This window comes from Dermacentor albipictus, chromosome 7 (assembly GCF_038994185.2).
Source record: "Dermacentor albipictus isolate Rhodes 1998 colony chromosome 7, USDA_Dalb.pri_finalv2, whole genome shotgun sequence".
Lineage (NCBI taxonomy): Eukaryota > Metazoa > Arthropoda > Arachnida > Ixodida > Ixodidae > Dermacentor > Dermacentor albipictus.
In genome coordinates this window covers 140,501,691-140,522,443 of record NC_091827.1, presented here as the reverse complement: position 1 = coordinate 140,522,443, position 20,753 = coordinate 140,501,691, and the positions used below count along the sequence as shown (strand labels likewise).

The 20,753-nt window shown below is 49.1% G+C and overlaps 1 protein-coding gene across 1 annotated transcript in view; it reads left to right on the top strand.

Moving 5' to 3' along the window:
• The window catches only part of LOC139047299 (uncharacterized), a 1,527,628-nt gene that overhangs the window by 400,971 nt on the left and 1,105,904 nt on the right, over positions 1 to 20,753 (top strand). Inside the window, exon 8 of the mRNA XM_070521114.1 lies at positions 7,579 to 7,668. Coding sequence (XP_070377215.1) covers positions 7,579 to 7,668 — 90 coding nt within the window. The remainder of the gene's footprint in view (positions 1 to 7,578; positions 7,669 to 20,753) is intronic.

The following is a 20,753-nucleotide window of genomic DNA, read 5'->3' as shown; positions in this document are numbered from 1 at the left end:
CTTGGGAATTCATTTATCTTCAAGCGTTTCATGCAATCAACACATCAAAGCGATTAGTTGCAGCACGTGTTAAACCCTTGACACTTGAGGCGTAATTTTTACTCGCCTAACAAATCTACTAAATTATCAGCCTATACATCAGCGGGGCCCCATAACGTAAAAATATTCCAATATGTTTTTATTACAATCTCCTGACGTCACATTTGTGTAACCGCCGATGCAGGCATCGGGCGGTGACCCGCAGGGTTGTCTGAACAGACCAATGAAACGTTCTCCTCGTTTACAGGAGGTCACTTTCGTTTGCTTTCAGAACCAACAACATTGCCTATACTGAGCGGCTTGTCTTATATAATTGGCTGACAAGAGGTGATGAGCACGCTCAATGAAAAGGTTAAAAAATTATGGGGTTTTACGTGCCAAAATAACTTTCTGATTGTGAGGCATGCCGTAGTGGAGGACTCTGGAAAGTTCGACCGCCTAGGCTTTTTTAACGTGCAAATAAATCTAAGTACACGGGTGTTTTCGAATTTCGCCCCCATCGAAATGATGCCGCCACTCTATGGAAAGGTATTCGACGGGAAGGGCACAGAAAAACAATAACCGGATGAAGACGGTGTTGCCGCTGTGCCTAGCTTAGCTTGCAGGGGCTAGCCGAAAATCGCGGCGGTACGCAACGGAATGTTAAGAATGCTGCTAAAACTGATTCTGAGCAAAGAAGACTTGGCAGAGCGAGGTGGTGAACGTGCTGAAATTGCTCGAGAACGTTACACTGCCACGCAAAAAAGCGTTATTGTACGATAATAAACTCAGGCTCTCTGGTAGGTGTGAGTACCAGTGCCTGAGTAATCGGCGGCAGCCATCTTTTATTTATTTCGGAAACGGGCAGCCTGCGACTATTCAGAAGAAAATTCAGTTTTGTTCGACATATTATTGCACGTTTAACGCGTGAACGTCACTTTGATGCAATGAGTTTACGCGCTTTTCTGACGTCGCGTGACAGGCGGGTGATGCGGGTGCAGCTCGAAAACTTTTGACCGATAGCCGAGGGCTAATGGCAAAAAGGGGTCAAATCAGAAATAGCTATTCTTCTTTTGTTCATTCCAATCATGCATAATCAATGTGTCACGTCATATTGTCACGTGGTGGTGACGTGAAGAACACAGTAGCAATACTGTGATAGACAAAACTAACTTTTATTGGGCGAACCTGTGCCCACAAAACAGGCTACACTTATAGCACAACGATAGCGGCGAACACGGTCGGCGATCGTCGAAAAATCTGATCAGCGGTTCAAGCGCGTCGGCTTTTATACACAATCGTCGAATGTTCCAGACTAATCGTTGGGACCCGCGTGCCTTCCATAAAGTTCTACATCTTTCGCGTCAGGCGAATAAATCAGATAACACAAGGTTCGGCAACAACAGACTGCGGATAGAAGCATCGATAACTTTCCAGAAACTTCGCGTCCCGCGCTGTGCGATAAGATTTGTTAGGCGGTGAAACCTGGTCGCCCGATATAAATACACGTGTCAATACCCCCCTCTTAAAAAGCATCGTCCCGATGCTACAAAGAGAGCGAAACACAAAGGGACACTTATTAAACATAAGTAACAAAACAACGAAAAGAAATAAAGTCCAAAGGTCAGTTACGCGAAGTCCCAAAGTTCGTCAACGCTGGTGGTACGGCTTGAGCCGCACAACGTGGACAATTTCAGGTCGTGAGCGGCGCCGCTGTGACAGTGAAATGCCGTCTGGCACGACCTCGTAGTCCAGTGCACCAATACGTCGGATGATCTTGTACGGTCCAAAATAGCGACGCAAAAGCTTCTCGCTCAGTCCTCGTTGGCGTATAGGGGTCCAAACCCAAACACGGTCACCGGGCTGGTACTCGACAAAGCGTCGTCGGAGGTTGTAGTGTCGGCTGTCGGTCCTCTGCTGGTTCTTGATTCGCAGGCGGGCGAGCTGTCGGGCTTCTTCGGCGCGCTGGAGATAGCTAGCGACGTCGAGATTTTCCTCGTCAGTGACGTGGGGCAGCATGGCGTCGAGCGTCGTCGTCGGATTCCTGCCGTAAACCAGCTTAAACGGCGTGATCTGTGTTGTTTCTTGCACCGCCGTGTTGTAAGCGAATGTTACGTATGGCAGGACGGCATCCCACGTCTTGTGTTCGACGTCGACGTACATCGCTAGCATGTCGGCGAGGGTCTTATTCAGCCGCTCCGTGAGACCATTCGTCTGTGGGTGGTAGGCCGTTGTCCTCCTGTGCCTTGTCTGACTGTAGTTCAGAATGGCTTGAGTGAGCTCCGCGGTAAAGGCCGTTCCTCTGTCGGTGATGAGGACTTGTGGGGCGCCATGTCGCAGCAGGATGTTTTCGACAAAGAATTTCACCACTTCGGCTGCGCTACCTTTCGGCAGTGCTTTAGTTTCAGCGAAGCGGGTGAGGTAGTCCGTCGCCACGACGATCCACTTATTTCCGGTTGTTGACGTCGGAAAGCGTCCCAGCAAGTCTATCCCGATCTGCTGGAATGGTCGGCAAGGAGGCTTGATTGGCTGTAGTAATCCGGCTGGCCTTGTCGGCGGTGTCTTGCGTCGCTGACAGTCGCGGCATGTCTTGACGTAACGGGCGACATCGGCGGTTAGGCGCGGCCAGTAATACCTTTCTTGTATCCTCGATAGCGTCCGGGAGAAACCGAGGTGCCCAGCGGTCGGATCGTCATGTAGGGCGTGCAGTACTTCTGGACGCAGCGCCGACGGAACAACAAGAAGGTAGTTGGCGCGGACTGGTGAGAAGTTCTTCTTCACGAGTAGGTTGTTTGAAGCGTGAACGAAGACAATCCGCGCTTAAATGCCCTGGGGGCAACGTCGGTGTGCCCTTCCAAATAATCGACGAGGCCTTTAAGTTCCGGGTCCGCTCGTTGTTGTTCGGCGAAGTCTTCCGCGCTTATTATTCCAAGGAAGGCGTCGTCATCCTCGTCATCTTGCGGCGGCGGGTCAATGGGGGCGCGGGATAGGCAATCGGCATCTGAGTGTTTTCTTTCGGACTTGTAGGTTACAGTGATGTCGCATTCTTGTAGCCTGAGGCTCCACCGTGCCAGCCGTCCTGAAGGGTCTTTTAGGTTGGCTAGCCAACACAACGCGTGATGATCGCTGACCACCTTGAATGGCCTGCCATATAGGTAAGGGCGAAATTTCGCTGTGGCCCAAACGATGGCGAGGCATTCCTTTTCGGTTGTAGAATAATTGCCTTCTGCTTTTGACAATGATCGGCTAGCGTAAGCTATCACGTGTTCATGTCCATCTTTTCTCTGGACTAGGACGGCCCCGAGGCCTAGGCTACTCGCGTCAGTGTGTATTTCGGTATCTGCGTGCTCGTCGAAGTGCGCAAGTACGGGCGGCGACTGCACGCGTCGTTTGAGTTCTTTAAATGCGTCGGCCTGTGGCGTTTCCCACTTGAACTCGACGTCACATTTAGTTAGCTGTGTCAGCGGCTCAGCGATGCGTGAAAAATCCTTGACAAATCGCCTGTAGTAGGCACACATGCCAAGAAATCTACGCACTGCCTTCTTGTCGGTGGGCTGCGGGAACTTTGCAATGGCAGCTGTTTTCTGCGGGTGGGGCGTACTCCGGATTTGCTGATGACGTGGCCTAGGAATAGAAGCTCATCGTAAGCGAAGCGGCATTTTTCTGGCTTCAGAGTGAGCCCTGATGACTTGATGGCCTCTAGTACGGTGGCAAGCCACCTAAGGTGACCGTCAAAACTTTCGGCGAATACAACGACGTCATCCAAGTAAACGAGACAGGTCTGCCACTTCAATCCTGCTAAAACCGTGTCCATCACGCGCTGGAACGTTGCAGGCGCCGAGCACAGTCCAAATGGCATAACCTTGAACTCGTAGAGGCCGTCTGGGGTGATGAAGGCGGTCTTTTCACGATCTCTTTCGTCGACTTCTATTTGCCAATAGCCAGACTTGAGGTCCATCGAGGAGAAGTATTTAGCGTTGCAGAGCCGATCCAATGCGTCGTCTATCCGTGGGAGAGGGTATACGTCCTTCTTCGTGATCTTGTTCAGACGACGATAATCGACGCAGAAACGAAGAGTTCCGTCCTTTTTCTTCACCAGCACAACAGGAGATGCCCACGGGCTTTTCGACGGCTGGATGATGTCGTCGCGCAGCATTTCATCGACTTGTTCTCTTATAGCTTCACGTTCTCGCGGGGAAACTCGGTAAGGGCTCTGGCGAAGTGGTCGAGCGTACTCCTCGGTGATTATGCGATGCTTGACGACTGGTGTTTGTCGAATCCTCGATGACGTCGAAAAGCAGCCTTTGTATCGCCGGAGCAGACTTCTGAGGTGCTGTTGCTTAATCACGGGGAGACGGTAGTCTGGTTCGGCAACCATGGTCGTCGGGGTAGATGCGGCGGATTCCGAGAGGACAAACGCATTGCTGTTCACGGCTTGTCGGGGGCGTCCGGTACATGGACCAAAAGCACCTCCACCAGATGTCACGTGGTGGTGACGTGAAGAACACAGTAGCAATACTGTGATAGACAAAACTAACTTTTATTGGGCGAACCTGTGCCCACAAAACAGGCTACACTTATAGCACAACGATAGCGGCGAACACGGTCGGCGATCGTCGAAAAATCTGATCAGCGGTTCAAGCGCGTCGGCTTTTATACACAATCGTCGAATGTTCCAGACTAATCGTTGGGACCCGCGTGCCTTCCATAAAGTTCTACATCTTTCGCGTCAGGCGAATAAATCAGTTAACACAAGGTTCGGCAACAACAGACTGCGGATAGAAGCATCGATAACTTTCCAGAAACTTCGGATACATGCAAGCGCGTCCCGCGCTGTGCGATAAGATGTGTTAGGCGGTGAAACCTGGTCGCCCGATAAATACACGTGTCAATATCAGATGGGGAGCTATCGTGGTTTTCGTTCCATCCCGTGAGAGGCAGGCGAAGCGGGAGTAGTCCAAAATGTTTTTGTCCAATGGCGTAGGGCTCATTGCAGAATGGGAATAGAAAAGTTTGGAATAGCTTTACCTTATAGCACCCCTGGTTCATTAAAGAATGGAGCGCATGTATTTTATATAGAACCCGCATCATCCATACCTTGTAAACAAGCTCGAGTCTATCCCTACCAAACCAGCCTGCTTCATTACAAAATATCAACCAGGAACATCTAGCATCACTAAGATTAAATATTCCTAAACCTCCCCTCTCCGGAAAACCCAAGAGATATAGTACTTCTTTCTAATTTTCACGAGCCGTGTGGTTGTAGGACGCTTTTCAGCGCATTGTTGGCAAAAGTGTGGGCGCAGGTAAGCCAGACGTACTAAGGAATCACCCAAAACACCGATGAACATGGATCGCAGACATGAGACTAGACAAAAACACATAAGCATAAACACTGATAGTCATTTAACAGGTTGGCCGCTCTAGTCGCTAAACTCAGTTCAGGTTCTGTACCACTCGCCGTTCCAATTTTGGCAGAGTCAAGCCACAGCAGTGGGGTTGGCTGGCGCGTAGCTCAGCCGCAAGTCGCTACGACGGCAGCCGGCGCGCAGCTTGACCTCGTCGGTAACGGCGATGAACGCCGTACTGTGGCATATCTCGGCAACACAGGAGGCGCAGCTAGGCCTCGACGGGGCAGCACGGTGATGAACGCCGCAATGCCGCCTGCCTCGGAAGCGCCAGGAGCCGGGGTGAAGCCCGGCCACCAGAGGGTCCGCCAGGTAGCCTCCGAGGACAGCGCTGTAAGCCGGGGCGGTACAGCAGCACCGTCGGCACGTGGCCGGGCGCTCGATTCGCAGTGCCCGGCCGAGAGCGTCTCCTGCTGTCGTACGCTTAGCTTGTCGGTCCCTTCGCCGATCTCGTGCAGCTATCACACGCACACTCGCGCTTTTTCGGCCCCGCACATCGACACAAGCACCGATTCCGACCCCGCGCACTTCAAATGCCGTCCTCATACTACAGCATGCCACTTCAGGCCCGCCCATCGTATCTTCGTGCGCCTTGATCGTCCCTTTAAAGTGTAGAGAGTTCTTGCGTGCACTAAGTTCTTGAGTCACTCGCGCCTCTTTCTCGCAATAGGTCACTGCAATATGTTACCATATGAAATCCCACCCCCTCCAAGTCATGCTAATTTTCTAGCAAAACTAAAACACTATTTGAACGTGCGCACGTACGATTCTCTTGCTCTTTTGAGACGTCAGCGCGTTCTTGTGCTCTTTTTCTTACTTTACTTTTATTTACTTTTCCCCTCACCATATTTTGTTGGTTCTTCCGCAAATGGTTTTGTTTTACCGGGCTACCGAGTTCCAAGCAGCGCAGAAATTATTTTTGGTTGTTTTCTTTCATTGTTACATACAGTATCTGCTGGTATGTGTACCTATTTTGAGGAAACATTTTCCTGGTATTAAGCAACCAAGTTGATTTTCTGTAACACCGCTTTTAATGTCTGTAAGCGTCTTCAACGTTTAGGATGTGTCGTTGCAGTGCTTTTACGGCTTTTTTCTCCTGTTTTTGCACCTGCTTTGTTTTATTTTAATCTATTGGAATCCATGTACGTTAACGATCCCTGATTTCTTGTAACATCCTCATGTAATGACTGTATTGTCCTTGAGGGTACTTGAATAAAAGATCTGCATTTAACCTGTAGTTAATATGTTGCGACGTGATTAGAGTAACTTTTTCGCTAGCATGTGAAAGAATCGGAGTATGAAAAGAAACTGACAGTGCTTACCATTTCTGACGGAAAGCGGCCGGTCGAATATCCTGTCGGTTAGGGTAGTGCATTCGGCAAAGTGGTCATATTTAGCAATACTCAACACAATGAGTTGCAATTAAGCCACATTGTGTAATAAGAGATTTCCTTTTACTCGGAGCCATCAGTCGGCAAAGTCACCCATTGGTCAAATCGCACAGACCGACGCGTGAGTCTTAGTCTCAGTAATCTCGGCTGAGTAGAATTCTCGGTAGTGGGATTTCTAGCAAGCCCGGCTGAGTAGAATTTTACGGACTTTGAGTCGTAGGGGGCAGCAAGCAAAAAAAAATAATTTGTAAATGAGTCTAAGTCTCTTCTGCTAGTTTGCTAACTTATGTAGGCAGCTTGATCTCCATCACTATTTCATGCCGCTAAAAAAGCTTTGATAAGGACAAGTAGCCTACAGCAAAACTGAAAACTGAGCTAGTTGATGCCCAATCAACTTGCGGTTCCTGCATCGCTTGAATAAACGTGGACAAAGTGGAAAATTGAATTTTTAGCTCGTTCATTGGAGAGGTGGGAAGCACGAGACAGGTTGCGTACACGCAAGAATACAACTTGACTTAATTGCTCATTTAACAACGCTTAATGGTGGTTTACCGCATATATACCTAGATGTATGTTGTGTAAAATTACAGAATGTGCTCATAGTGCATGTGTAGTGAAATATGGTTTAGGATGTTTGTTCTCTGCAATGGTGCATGCAAATAATAGACACCTTTCGCATGCGTTGTGGAGCTGCCAATCATATATTCTTTGTGTGTAATGATTTGAATTTCAGCCCATGCTATATAAAGGTTTCTTTTCAGTGGACTATCACAATTTTGCCACACCTGTCGACAAGTCGAAAGAGGACGTCGTATACAAAACATTGTATTTTATCAAAAATTGCACTTCAGGTGAGCATAACCTTTTGGAATACCGGCGAAGAACATTGAATTTTGCCATGTTTAGGATGTTTAAATTGCTAAGTCACCCTCCACATACACAAGAAAGGAAGCTCTCCAAATGCGTCCCATACGTGGCAAGATGTAATACGTGAAGCATTCTTTAATGTTTCCGAAATGTCAAAGGAAATTTAATGGAAACCTAAGGCTCTAAACACAAAGCTTGGCGTCTGTTAGATGCACATTCACTGAAATGTATGCAAATGCAACGCTACTTCCGCAAATGCATCGAAGTGCTTATACAAGATATCTCACGTAAGTTGAGCTAAATATTAAAAAATATGCAAGTGCCACGTAGCTGTGCACAACCAAGGTAATGTTGCTTGACGTCGCTTGGAAATACTGTTTTTTTTCCATTCCGCCCAATTAGATAATTAGTCCTAATTAGTTATTAAACTTCTGAAATATTATACTGCATAGCACAGTACCGGATGTAGAAGTGTTTCGTAGGGTAAAGTGCAGTGATCATAGGTTAGTTAGAGCTAAGATTCACCTCAATTTGAAGAGAGAGTAAAATTGATCAAGAAGGAACAGGCCAACCTAAATTAAGTAAGGACAAAAGCAGACGAATTCAGGCTGGTACTTCAAAATAAATATGCAGCCTTACAACAGGGACATGAAGATGACATAGAGGTAATGAATGAAACCATAACTAGGCTAACGTCTGAGTCAGCAGCTGAAGTGTGAGGTAAGGAACCAAGCAAACCAGTTGGCAAGCTGTCCCAAGTAAGAGATGTCCAACTCAAGAGATAACATAGAGTTTGCAGAACTCTCGAAATTGATCAACAAGGAGAAAATAAAGGATATTCGAAAATATAACATGAGAAAGAGTGAGGACGCCATAAAAAATAAAAAAATGAACGCAGCATAAAAACAGTGAGAAGGAAACTTGACATAGAATAAACCAAACAGAACTTCTAGGTTACCTAAAAGAAAACAAATAGAACTTAGGCCTTGTTTCGTCTCTGGCTAGATTAAAACACAACATATCATGTTATAACACCAGGTCCCAGTAATACGGGCATGTGCCGCATGTGCGTTCAACCTATGGTAACCAAATGACTTGTTACATTCTCCCCACTCTGCTGAATATTCTGATATGCTTCCATCGATGTACCTAATTGTTCTGGCAGAGAACTGTATAATTTTTGTTGCCCCAAGAGTCGGGCTTGACCATGTACCTAATCTTTTTTCTTTTTAAGGGTTTAGTGTATCTAAATATCTATATCGTTTGTTTTTCCCGAGCTGTTTCCTGTGCGAAGCAAATTGTTTAAGTGAGATCTATGTACTACATGCCATTACTCTCTTTCCTTTCTCCCTTTTCGTTCTTCCTCTTTCCTTTCTTTTCTTCTTTTTTTTTCTCTTGCTGCTTGCTCTCTGGTGCCTTTTGGACCTTCTGTTTATTAGGACCAGTCAAGTTGCTTTTGTAGCAACTTTTTCCTAATGCCTTGGCACTTTGTACCACTTATTTTTATGAATAAAGGTATTACTATTAAGATGTATACAAGGACAGATAAGCAGGGTAATATCATCAGCAATCTCGAAGGTCTCATAAAAGCAGCAAAAAAATTATGAATTGACCTATACAGTACCCGGAGGAGCCACATCTTCATTCGAAGCAATAATGAACATGTTGCAGAGATTCCTTCTACAACTAACGATGAAGTTAGAAGGACCCTAGAGAACATGAAACAAGTAAAAGCGGCAGAAGAAGATGGAGAAACAGTTGATTTAATCAAAGAGGGAGGACACATAAGGCATGAAAAACTGGCGTCTTGCGAAATATCTATCGACTTCAAGGGTCCATAAATCTGGAAGAATGGAAACAATATACTAATAAATAAAAAGGGAGACGGTAAATAATTTAGAAATATTAGACCCTCAAGCGCACTCCCAGTGTAATATGAAATATTCACCAATATAATTTCTAATAGACTAAGGGCAACACTGGAATTTAGTCAACCAGGGTAACTGGCTGGCTTCAAGAAGGGATACTCTGCAATGCATCACATCTATGTCATTAATCAGGCGATCGAGAAATCCGCTGAGTAGAATCAGCCTCTCTATATTGCATTCATATATTATGAAAAGGCATTTGATTTAGTAGAGATACCAGCAGTCAGAGAGGGATTACGTAATCGCAGAGTACAGGCCGCTTACATAACGAGGCAAATATCGACAGAGATTCCACAGCTACCTTAATTATACAGAAGAAAAGTGGGAAGATACCTATAGAGAAAGGGATCAGAAAAGGAGACACAATCTCTCCGACGCTATTGACTGCTTGCTTGGAAGAAGTGTTCAAGCTATAAAACTCGGTAGGTTTAGGTGGGAAGATCAGCGGCGCAATATCTAAGCAACCTTCGGATTGCAAATGACATTGTCCTGTTCAGCAACAATAGAGACGAGTTACAACAAATGATTGAGGACCTTAAGACAGATAATGTAAGAGTGGGGTTGAAGATTATTTTGCTACATAAAAGTATTTGCGATGACGAAGAAGTGAGCAGTGTGAAGACGAGGACGACAATTTGAGCGTGGGCTGTTGCATGTTGGCCAAGTGGGGCGTATTTCTTTGTAAATACACTTATATATAGCTTCTGATCTGCGTCTTCCTACGTAAAATATCTGGTGAATTTGGAGGCTCCCTGTACATCGTCGCGGAGCTTCGCAGTCGACGGTATGTCGAGCCTTTCTTCATGGCTCCCGGCGATGACAACTCCACTCCGCTGGCTCTGACACCTGCTGCCACTTCGACGACGTACTTCACTCTCTCCGCACATCGTGTTCCTGGCGTATTCTCGGGCAAAGATGAGGAAGACGTTGAGGACTGGATCAGCCTGTACAAACACGTCAGCCGCAATAACTGGTGGGACCCTACTATCATGCTCTCCAACGTAGTCTTTTACATCGGTGGCAAACCTCGAGTTTGGTTTCACACGCACGAAGATGAGCTCACCAAGTGGGATTCACTTAAGACACATCTTCGAGACTTGTTCGGCGACCCCTATGGTCACCAACTTGCCGCGCAGAAGGCACTTTCCGGCCATGTGCAGACGTCAACAGAGCCCTACGTCACGTACATTCAGGACGTCTTGGCCCTGTGCCGCAAAGGTGACGCACACATGACTGAGTCAAACAAGGTTTCCCACATCCTCAAAGGCACTGCCGATGACGCCTTCAACTTGCTCGTTTTCAACAACGTCGCGATGGTGGATGCAATTATAAAAAAGTGCCATCACCTGAAACTCGCTAAAAGCCGACGTATCGACTAGCAGTTTGCCCGTCTGCCCAACTCCCCAGCGACACCTTCCTGTGCCGACGCTCCTCGTCCCAGCAACACCGGCGATGTTACCAGAATCGTCCGGGTGTGAGATCGAGGCCACGTATGCGGCTGTCTTCGACTCCAGCCTCTCTAATGCAACTGCGGTCACGGTTTCCCTGGTACAGGCAGTTGTCCGCCAGGAAATCGCAAACATGGGCCTTCACAGCATCTGCTCGGCCCATCGCCCTCATACCCACCCGGCTTCTTCAATTCCGGCCCATCCCACATCTTCTTACCCACCATGTTTCCGCAACCAATCTGAATGGCGCATTACTAACGAAAAGCCCTTTTGTTTTCACTGCCATCGAATCAGGCACAATTCTCGGCACTGTCGGAGTCACTGGAGTTCTCCGACCCGGTTTACTTCTACTGCTTGCTCTGGCCCCCCAGTTGGCCCTTCTCGTCCCTATGCCGCACGCTCCTATAATGCCGCCACTGATTCTCCTGCGCCGAACCACCCCTATTCTCGTTCGCCTTCGCCCCAACGACGGCAATCTCGCTCCCCCCAGCCCCGTCGCTCCTATTCGCCGACTCCCACCGGACGCTGCTCCCAGCCGGAAAACTAGACGATGCAGCGCCTCGAGGTGAAGCTGCATTGCTCCCTACGATGCCAAATCCTCTACTGACGAATCCTCTACTGACTACTCTACTGAATCCTCTACTGAATCCTCTATCTGAACCTCCTTGACGTGCAAGTCGATGGTGTTTCTGTGTCTGCTCTTATACACACTGGAGCGCGTTTGTCGGTAATGAGAGCGGACCTTCGTGACCAGCTGAAGAAAATAATCATGCCCGCCATGATGCCTGTTGTCCATGTCGCCGATGGCGGAACAGCCCCCGTAATTGGTGCGTGTGCTGGCCACGCCTCCTTCGCCAATCTCTCCACTATCGTGCTATTCACAGTCATCGTCCACTGTCCCCACGACATCATCCTCGGCTTAGACTTCCTCGCCGCATATTCTGCTCTCATGGATTGTTCCGCCAGCACTCCCCGCCATGGCCTGCCTGTTTTGGATCCCGCTGAACTACACCCCAGTCGCCTCAGTTCCATCGACTTTGTTCGCATGCCACCTTCGGCACTGACTTACGTTGACTTAGTGTCATTCCCACCAGTCCTCGATGGTCACAACATCGTGGCTCCTATGCCAGACGTCCTCCTTACACACGGGATCACAGTACCTCACGCAGTTTTATCTATTACGGCGAATTGCGTCTGCCTGCCAGTGGTCAATTTTGGCTTGACGGCACAAGTGCTGCCACGTGGGATGTCTCTGGCCCAGCTTTGCTCAGTCAAGGATCACTCAGTAGCATCTATTGCAGTAGACGAGAATTCAGCCGATCCTCGTCTAACATCGCAGTCGGCAACTTGTACGATCACCGACTTACAGAAGATGATTGCGCCCGACATGCCGTCCGATCACGCTCGTGAGCTCTACCACGTTCTGTTTTCCTACCACGATATTTTTGGCTTTATCGTTCGTCTTTTGGCCCACACTACAGCTGTTAAACATCGCTATAATACCGGTGCTGCCCCTCCTATTCATGGCCACCCGTATCGAGTGTGTCTGGCTGTGCGTCAAATTATTCACGCCGAAGTTCGCAAAATGCTTGCCAAGAACATTATTCAACCCTCATCCATGGGCGCCACCTGTTGTACTGGTAAAAAAGAAGGATGGCTCATGGCACTTTCGCGTGGATTATCGGCACCCTAACAGGGTACAAATAAGGACGTCTATCCCCTACCTCAGATTGATGAGGCCCTTGACTGCCTCCACGGTGCTCGCGATTTCTCCTCTACTGCCCTTCACTCCAGCTACTGGCAGATTGCCGTGCACGATCTCGACCGCGAAGACTGCTTTTGTAACACCCGACGGTCTTTATAAATTCAAAGTGATGCCGTTCGGCGTATGTAACGCTCGTGCCACTTTTCAAACCATGATGGACTCCTTTCTCCACGGTTTCAAATGGTCCAAGTGCCTGTACTTCTTGGACGACGTTATAGTACTCTCTCCAACGTTCGCTACGCACCTCGACCACCTCTCAGCAGTCCTGGACGTTTCTCGTCGAGCCGGTCCACAACTCAACGCATCGAAGTGGGAATTCGGCCATCGCCAGATTACCGTCCTTGGACATCTCGTTGACGCGAACGGAGTGCAACCGGCCCCAGGCAAGGTTCATGTTGTCGCGCACTTCCCTGTTCCGAAGTTTGTCAAGGATGTGTGCAGCTTCATCGACCTTTGTTCGTATTTCCGCCGTTTCGTGAAAAATTTCGCGGCCATAGCACGACCACTAACCGAGATTTTCAGAAAAGACGCCCCTTTCCAGTAGGGCGATAACGAGGCCTCTGCATTCTCGCATCTAATCGACCTTCTCACAACGCCTCCCGTTCTGGCCCATTTCGATCCTTCTGCGCCTGCCGAAGTCCACACTGAGGCTAGTGGTCACGGAATTGGCACCGTACTGGCACACCAGGGCGGTGACGAACGTGTTATCGCTTACGCCAGTAGGCTCCTATCACCCGCGGAGCGCAACTGTTCCATCACTGAGCGTGAGTGTCTGGCCCTTGTTTGGGCGGTTGCGACGTTCCGCCCATATTTATATGGCCCACCCTTTTCCGTTGTCACAGACCATCACGCGCTTTGGTGGTTATGCCCACTGAAAGATCCTACAGGAAGACTTGGTCGCTGGGCCTTACGCCTCCAAGAATAATCATATTCTGTCACCTACAAATCTGGTCGACAACCCAAGAACGCTGACCGCCTGTCTCGCTACCCGGTAGACGAGCCTGACGACGCCGACAGTAGTCCCTTGTAGTCCTCGCCAACGGCATTTTCTCTGTGTCTGCCTTCGCTAACACCGCCGATGAGCAGTACCGAGACCTATCGCAGCGAGCACTCATCGAGCGTCTGTGCTCTACACCTACCGACGCATCTGTTCACCAATATGTCTTCCAGGCTGGCATTCTGTACCGAAGGAACTTCCTCCCTGACGGAGCTGATCTTCTCGTGCCGAAACATACACGACAGGCTGTGCTCTTTGAGATGCAGGACGCACCCACTGCAGGGCGACATCTTGGTGGTGCTGGTAAACATTTATTGCTTGAGCCTTTTTACAACATTACTTGTGAGGGGGCTCAGGACCTCGTAGGGTGTCCGGGAGTTTGTGGCCCTCGGCGACCCTCAGAGCCCAGTCCACCAGCCGTATTTGGTCGGCTGGGTTGGAGCTAGACACCGCGGTCTCCCATCCCTCGACGTCGGTGAGTTGCCACTCAGAGGGTGGCTGGAGCTCAGGGCATAAGAACATAATGTGATGGAAGTTAGCTCTAGATGCACCGCAGATCGTACATTCCTGTTGATATAGGCCTGGATGAACCAGGGCGAGAAAAGCTGGAGAAAGAAAAGTTTGTGCCTGAAGCTGGCGCCAGGTACTTTGTTGGAATTTTGTTAAGGATTTATCTGGGTTAGGGTATCTGAACCGCATTTCGCGGTACTGGAGGGTGATCTCGTGATATTCGACCAATCGGTCTCTGGCGTTATCCAGGTCATCGGATGGCGTGGCTCGGTTGACGGCCACTCGAGCGATAGAATGGGCCATCTCATTATCTGGATGGCCTGCGTGCGCGGGCACCCAGATGAGCTTAATTGGTCTGAGGGGGGTCTGATGCTTGAGAATTTTCAGTGCCGGTTCATGAACTTGGCCTTTCGACTAGTTGCGGATTGCAGTTTTGTAATCACTAAGGATAACCTCTGCAGCAGTGGTTGAGATGGCAAGCGCTATGGCAGCCTCCTCCACCTCTATGGACGCGCGCACCTGTATTGTGGCAGCTGTGATGTAACCAAGTTGATGGGACACTGCACTTACGGCATAGGCTGGTTTCTGTGGGTAACTAGCGGCGTCGACACACACAGTGAGGTGGTCGTGTTGGTGTTGTTTGTAGAGGGCGTTTGCCCTGGTCTGCCTGCGTGCCTCGTGATGCACGGGGTGCATGATTTTAGGCAGGGGGAGAATAGTGATGCAGTTTTGTATGTCCGATGGTAAAGGACATGTTTGATGGGCCTTGGACGTCGGGATTAGTCCTAGTTTGTCCAGGATGTGCCGACCTGTGGTAGTAGAGGACAGCCTCTCAATTTGGGCTGTGCGATGGGCTTCCGTGAGCTCATTAAATGTGTTATGTACCCCCATGCGAAGGAGGCGCTCGTTTGGCCTGTGCCTGGGGAGGTTAAGTGCAGTCTTATACGCTTGACGTATAAGGGCATCCACATTTTCCGTTTCCGGCCGGTTGAGATGTAGGTATGGGAGCGAGTATAGTACTCTGCTTATGACAAATGCCTGGACTAACTTTCTCAAGTCATGCTCTCTCATCGTATTCTGCCTATTGGCTATCCACTTAATCAGGCGGATAGCCAATAGGCGGTGTACTGTGGTGGTGAGTTTGTTCAAGGTCGCCGTATGTCTGCCGTTGTTCTGCATGACCATGACAAGCACTCGTAGCTGTGTGGCATCGGCAATGGAATACGTCTTCATGAGGATACGGATGCTGGGGTTTGGGGTTGGGTCTGTGCGACTCTTCGGGTGGTGAAGAACAAGAAGTTCTGACTTGGTGGGGGAGCACGCGAGACCTATTGCCATAGCCCGCTCCACCACCACATCGGCCCCCGCTTGTAAGGTCGCCTCCATGTCGCCTATGCTGCCTGTAGTGGTCCACAAGGCAATATCATCTGCATACAGGGAGTGCGAGAGGTTGGGAATATTTGCCAGGTCTCTGGCCATGGGAATGAGAGTAAGGTTGAAGAGAAGTGGCGAGAGCACTGACCCTTGCGGTGTGCCTCTGCTACCCAGATGGACCTTGTCTGTTGTCAGGTCTCCCATAGTAAGGACCGCAGTCCTGGCCTGCAGGAAAGCTGTGACATAGGCGTAAGTTCTCCCGCCTACGTGTAGATCGGATAAGGCGTTCAGCACTGCGGTATGTTCCACATTGTCAAAGGCCTTGGTCAGGTCGAGTGCTAGTATGGCTCTTGTGCGTTTGGCATGCCGGAAGTGCAGGACTTCTTCAGAGAGCTGAAGCATGACGTCTTACGTGGATAGATTCCCGCGGAAGCCAATCATTGTGTGAGGGAAGAGATTATGTGTTTGCATATGCTGTTGGAGTCTTTCTAGCATGACATGTTCGAAGAGCTTACCTAGACATGAAGTGAGTGAAGTCGGACGTAGGTTTTTAGATCTAGCGGCTTCCCTGGCTTGGGAATAAAGGTTATCTTTGCATGGGTCCACTGTGGTAGGAGGGTTCCTGCGGCCCAGTGCGAGTTAAAGAGTTGGGTTATCGCCTGTATCGACCTGTCATCAAGGTTTCGAAGGGCTTTGTTCGTGATGTTATCCTCCCTTGGAGCGGATGTGGTTCTGAGCTTATGTAAGGCTGCGCGGACTTCCCAGACAGTGATGTCTGCATCTAGTTCTGGATTGTCCTGGCCGGTGCAAGGAGGTAAGGGCACCCTTGTGCGGTCCGCCAGATATAGGGTTTGCAGAGACTCCAGTAGTGCTTTGTCATCCGCTGGGTTGCTGTGAAGCAGCCGTGAAAGACTCTTGCGCTGTTGGATCTTGCCATTTTCTGGGTTTAGCAGGCATCGCAGGAATGACCACGTGTCCTGTAGGCCTAAATTTGCACTCATGCGGTCACAGAGCTGCCCCACTGTCGGCGTGTTAGCTGTGTTGCGTGCTGTTCTATTTCCCTGACAAGGGCCGTGATTCGGGTTTTGAGTTTGCGATTGTGCTTATTTCTTAGCCAGCGTTTCTGAAAACTGTTGTGTGCCTCCCACATGTGTAATAGCCTACTGTCTGCGAGTTCTGAGTCTGACGGGTTGGTACCTGGGATGTGGCCATTGTGGTATCTGCCATTAGTTGCTGCACCCACGTGTCCAGGTTATCGACGGTTTCAGGTGCGGCTGCTCTAATCCTTCGAAACCTGTCCCAGTCAGTGATGGCGACTTGGCAGCGTTATGTCTTGGAGACCGCACGGGTATGGATGTAGGTGCTAAGGATGAAGTGGTCACTGCCCAATTAGTTGAGCGTATTGAGCCATGTACCATTGCGTATGTGCTTAGTGAGAGTAAGGTCCGGGTTTGTGTTATGTAGGACACTGTTGCCGATCCTTGTGGGAAAATTAAGATCGTTGAGGAGCGAGAGCCCCTCATTTCGGATGAGTGTACAAAACGTGGTACTCTTCCGGCAGTTCTTTCTGTATCCCCAGGCAGTGTGGTTCGCGTTGAAGTCGCCCGCTATTACTAATGGGTTCCTTCCGCAAATGTCTAAGGTTTTACGTATCGCCGTTAATAGCGGGGATGCAGGGCCCTTGGGGGGGCTGTAGGTGTTGAGCACAAACAGACTGGTGTCGTGTTTGTGTTGGGGAAGAAGTTCCATGAGCACTCCATCAATGTCCGGAATATCAAGTGGATGGAGCGTAGCTGTATAATTTCGGTGTACCAATGTGGCTACCCTGCTGGAGGTCGCATTGGCTATCTGCAAAGGTGTGTAATTAAGGAGCTTTGCGGGCCCTTGTGTTTCTTGAAGTGCTATGATTGTGGGCGTTTGATCTGTGGGCAGGGACTGTAGGTGCAGTTGGAGGTTGCTGCGCTTAGTCCTACTACTCCGGCAGTTCCACTGCCATACCACGGCCCCGTTAGGCCGTGCTACCATGATGATCACTGTGAAGGGACTCGGCTACGGAGGCCGAGGTTGTAGAATTTGAAGCTAGCAGCCCATTGAGCTGAGTTTGTATCTGAGACACGGTTGCTTCCTGGGTGCCTTGCCGTTTCTCAAGCGCCGTGAGTCTATTAGCTATATTTGTCATCCAGGCGGCATTGTCTTTCTGAATGGCCATGAGGCTTTGTTGCATGCTTTGGATAGCTTTTGCAAAGTCTGTCATGGAAGTGGTCCCGTTTTGGGAATTTTCTCCGCTACCGTCAGTCTGCGCACGGCGCTTCTGGGGGGGATTCCTGGTGGGGGACGTTGCTTGTACGGAAGGTTAGATGCCTGCGGCGCAGAGGGGGGTCTGACAGAGGGAGCCGTAGCGGCGGGTGGGGGATTAGGAGAGTCGGTTCTGCGCTGCTGGAGGGCAGGGCACACAGTGGGCGTGTGTCCGCACCCAAGAGCAACCGCTGTCCGCGATGCAGAGTATAGCATCAACTCGTCGAACCACCCACGACATCTTCAGGTAACCCGCACGTACAACCGCGTCCGCCGCCGCTTCTATTGGCCTGGTCTCGCTCACTCCGTCCGACGCTATGTTGCTGCCTGTGATCCCTGCTTGCGTCGGAAAACACCTCAGGTGCTACCTGCCGGTTATCTCCAGCCGATCACCGTCCCTGTGGATCCATTTTGTGTTGCATTAGACCTCCTCGGTTCGTTACCCACGTCATCCTTTGGGAACAAATGGGTAGCCGTCACAAGTGATTACGCCACCCGATACGCTTTCAGGCGGGCTCTCCCTACAAGTTACAATACCTGTGTCAAGTGACAATACATGTGTCAGTGGTCGCAGGAAAATCTCCTAAACGTGAACACACGCAAAACTGAAGCCATAGTATTTCAAGCGAAAAACAAAGTTGTAAAATATATTATGCTTAGGTTTAGGAACAATGATATTGAAATCGTGCGTACGATCAAATGTCTGGGAGTAACCTTCTCGAAATCACACAATTGGGATGCCCTAATTTATAACATACGATCAAAAATGAACAAAGTGAATGGGGTGCTATGTCGTCAACGGTATTGGCTATCAACAAGAATGAAACTATTATTCTACAACGCTTTCTTAGTTCCAATACTTAACTATTGCCACACTGTCTGGGGCACAAGTAGGAAGCATAATTTATCCAAGATAATTGTTACTCAGAAACGTGCGATAAGATTCATTGCTAACATACCATGGTATGCCCACACGGAAAGCTATTATTGCGAGTTTAACGTCATTCAAGTGCCTAATCTTTATGCCTTCAGATTAATTCTTATGTACAAGAACGCTATTAGAACAAGCAACGCAGATATGTTGACACAATTCAACCTTCAAAGCCATGTGCCCACGTACAATGTACACCGTTGCACCGCTTGGTATATACCTTTTTGTCGGACTATGCACCGATTTCAATCAAGCGCCTATAAACTTCCCTGTTACCTTAACACACTTGAACGTAATAACATCTCAGTGGAAGAAATATCTAAAAATAGGTTAATTAGTGTTTTGCCGCTCCTGCACTAATGTATGGTGTTTCATTCTGTTTTTGTATGTCGCGCTATTGTTTCTTACATCGCACAATGTTAACAAATGCACTAAGGCTGTTGTAAATTTTATACGTATATTTTCTTACTGATCCCTGCTGTATTTTTGTCCTTGTACGGCCACAAATTTCGCAATGTATTCCAATGTTTCTAGTATTTCTCTGCGTTTTCATGACTAAGCTGTTTCCTCGTCATACTGTCATCTGGGACGTAATGCGGTTTTTTTCAAGCCGCTGCATGTGGCTTTTACTCTTATGTCTGCTCTCATTCTGTATTCTGTGGAAAGAGAGAAATAAAGATTATATTATTATAAGTTGCGCAACTGACGTCGCGGACTTTCTCTTGCGTGACATTACCTTGCTTCATGGCGCCTTGCGACAGCTGCTTACTGACCGCGGTCGTAACTACCTCTCGAAAGTTATCGCCGGCATAGTGCGTTCCTGCTCCATTCAACACAAGCTGACTACCTCATACCATCCTCAAACCAATGGCCTGACAGAGCAGTTAAACCGTACTCTTACCGATATGCTCTCCAAGTACGTTTCGAAGGGCCACCACGACTGGGACATTTCCCTTCCTTGCATTACATTTGCGTATAATTCTTCCCGGCACGACACCTCTGGATTTTCTTCGATTTATCTACTATACGGTGGCGAACCGACCCTGCCCCTAGACGCGGCACTTACTCCTGCTGCGATCTCTACAAGCGAGTATGCGCGTGACGTCATCACCCTCGCCGACCATGAACGCCACCTTGCCTGTACTCGACTGACGGCCTCGCACACCACTCAGCAGTGTCTGTACAACGCCCGCCATCGTGACGGACAGCTTTCGCCTGGTGCGATCGTGCTCCTGTGGTCGGCGTCTCGTCACGTCAGACTTTCAGAGGACGAAATTACTCCTTTGAGTTCAACCTCGTCCTCTCCTCATCTACTCTGGCATCTAGTGATGTCGTGCACGTCAGTAGGCTCAAGGCCTGCTACACTGCTTTCGAGTCCGGCCTTTAGTGGCTTCGGGATGGCGCTTTTGCCACCCGTGGTAGTGCTGCGGAACAGTATTTGCGATGACGAAGAGGCGAGCAGTGTGAAGACGACGACGACGATTGCAGGCTAGCGCGGCCTCTTGCCTCTTGGCCAAGTGCCGCGTATTTCTTTGTAAATGTACTTGTATATAGCTTTTGATCTGCGTCTTCGTACGTAACAATACGAACAAGTGAAAGATTATCATGAATAGTCGGGCAAGAGAACAAGAGTTCAGGATCTCCAGCCAGCCTCAAGAGTCTGTGAAAGAGCACAGTTACCTAGGTCAATTACTCAAAGGGAGCCCTGATAATGAGAAGGAAATTCACTGAAGAATAAGAATGCGTTCGAGTGCATACGGCAAACATTGCGGGATCCTGATCGTCGGATCATTGTCGACATTGTCGGATCCAGATAACCGG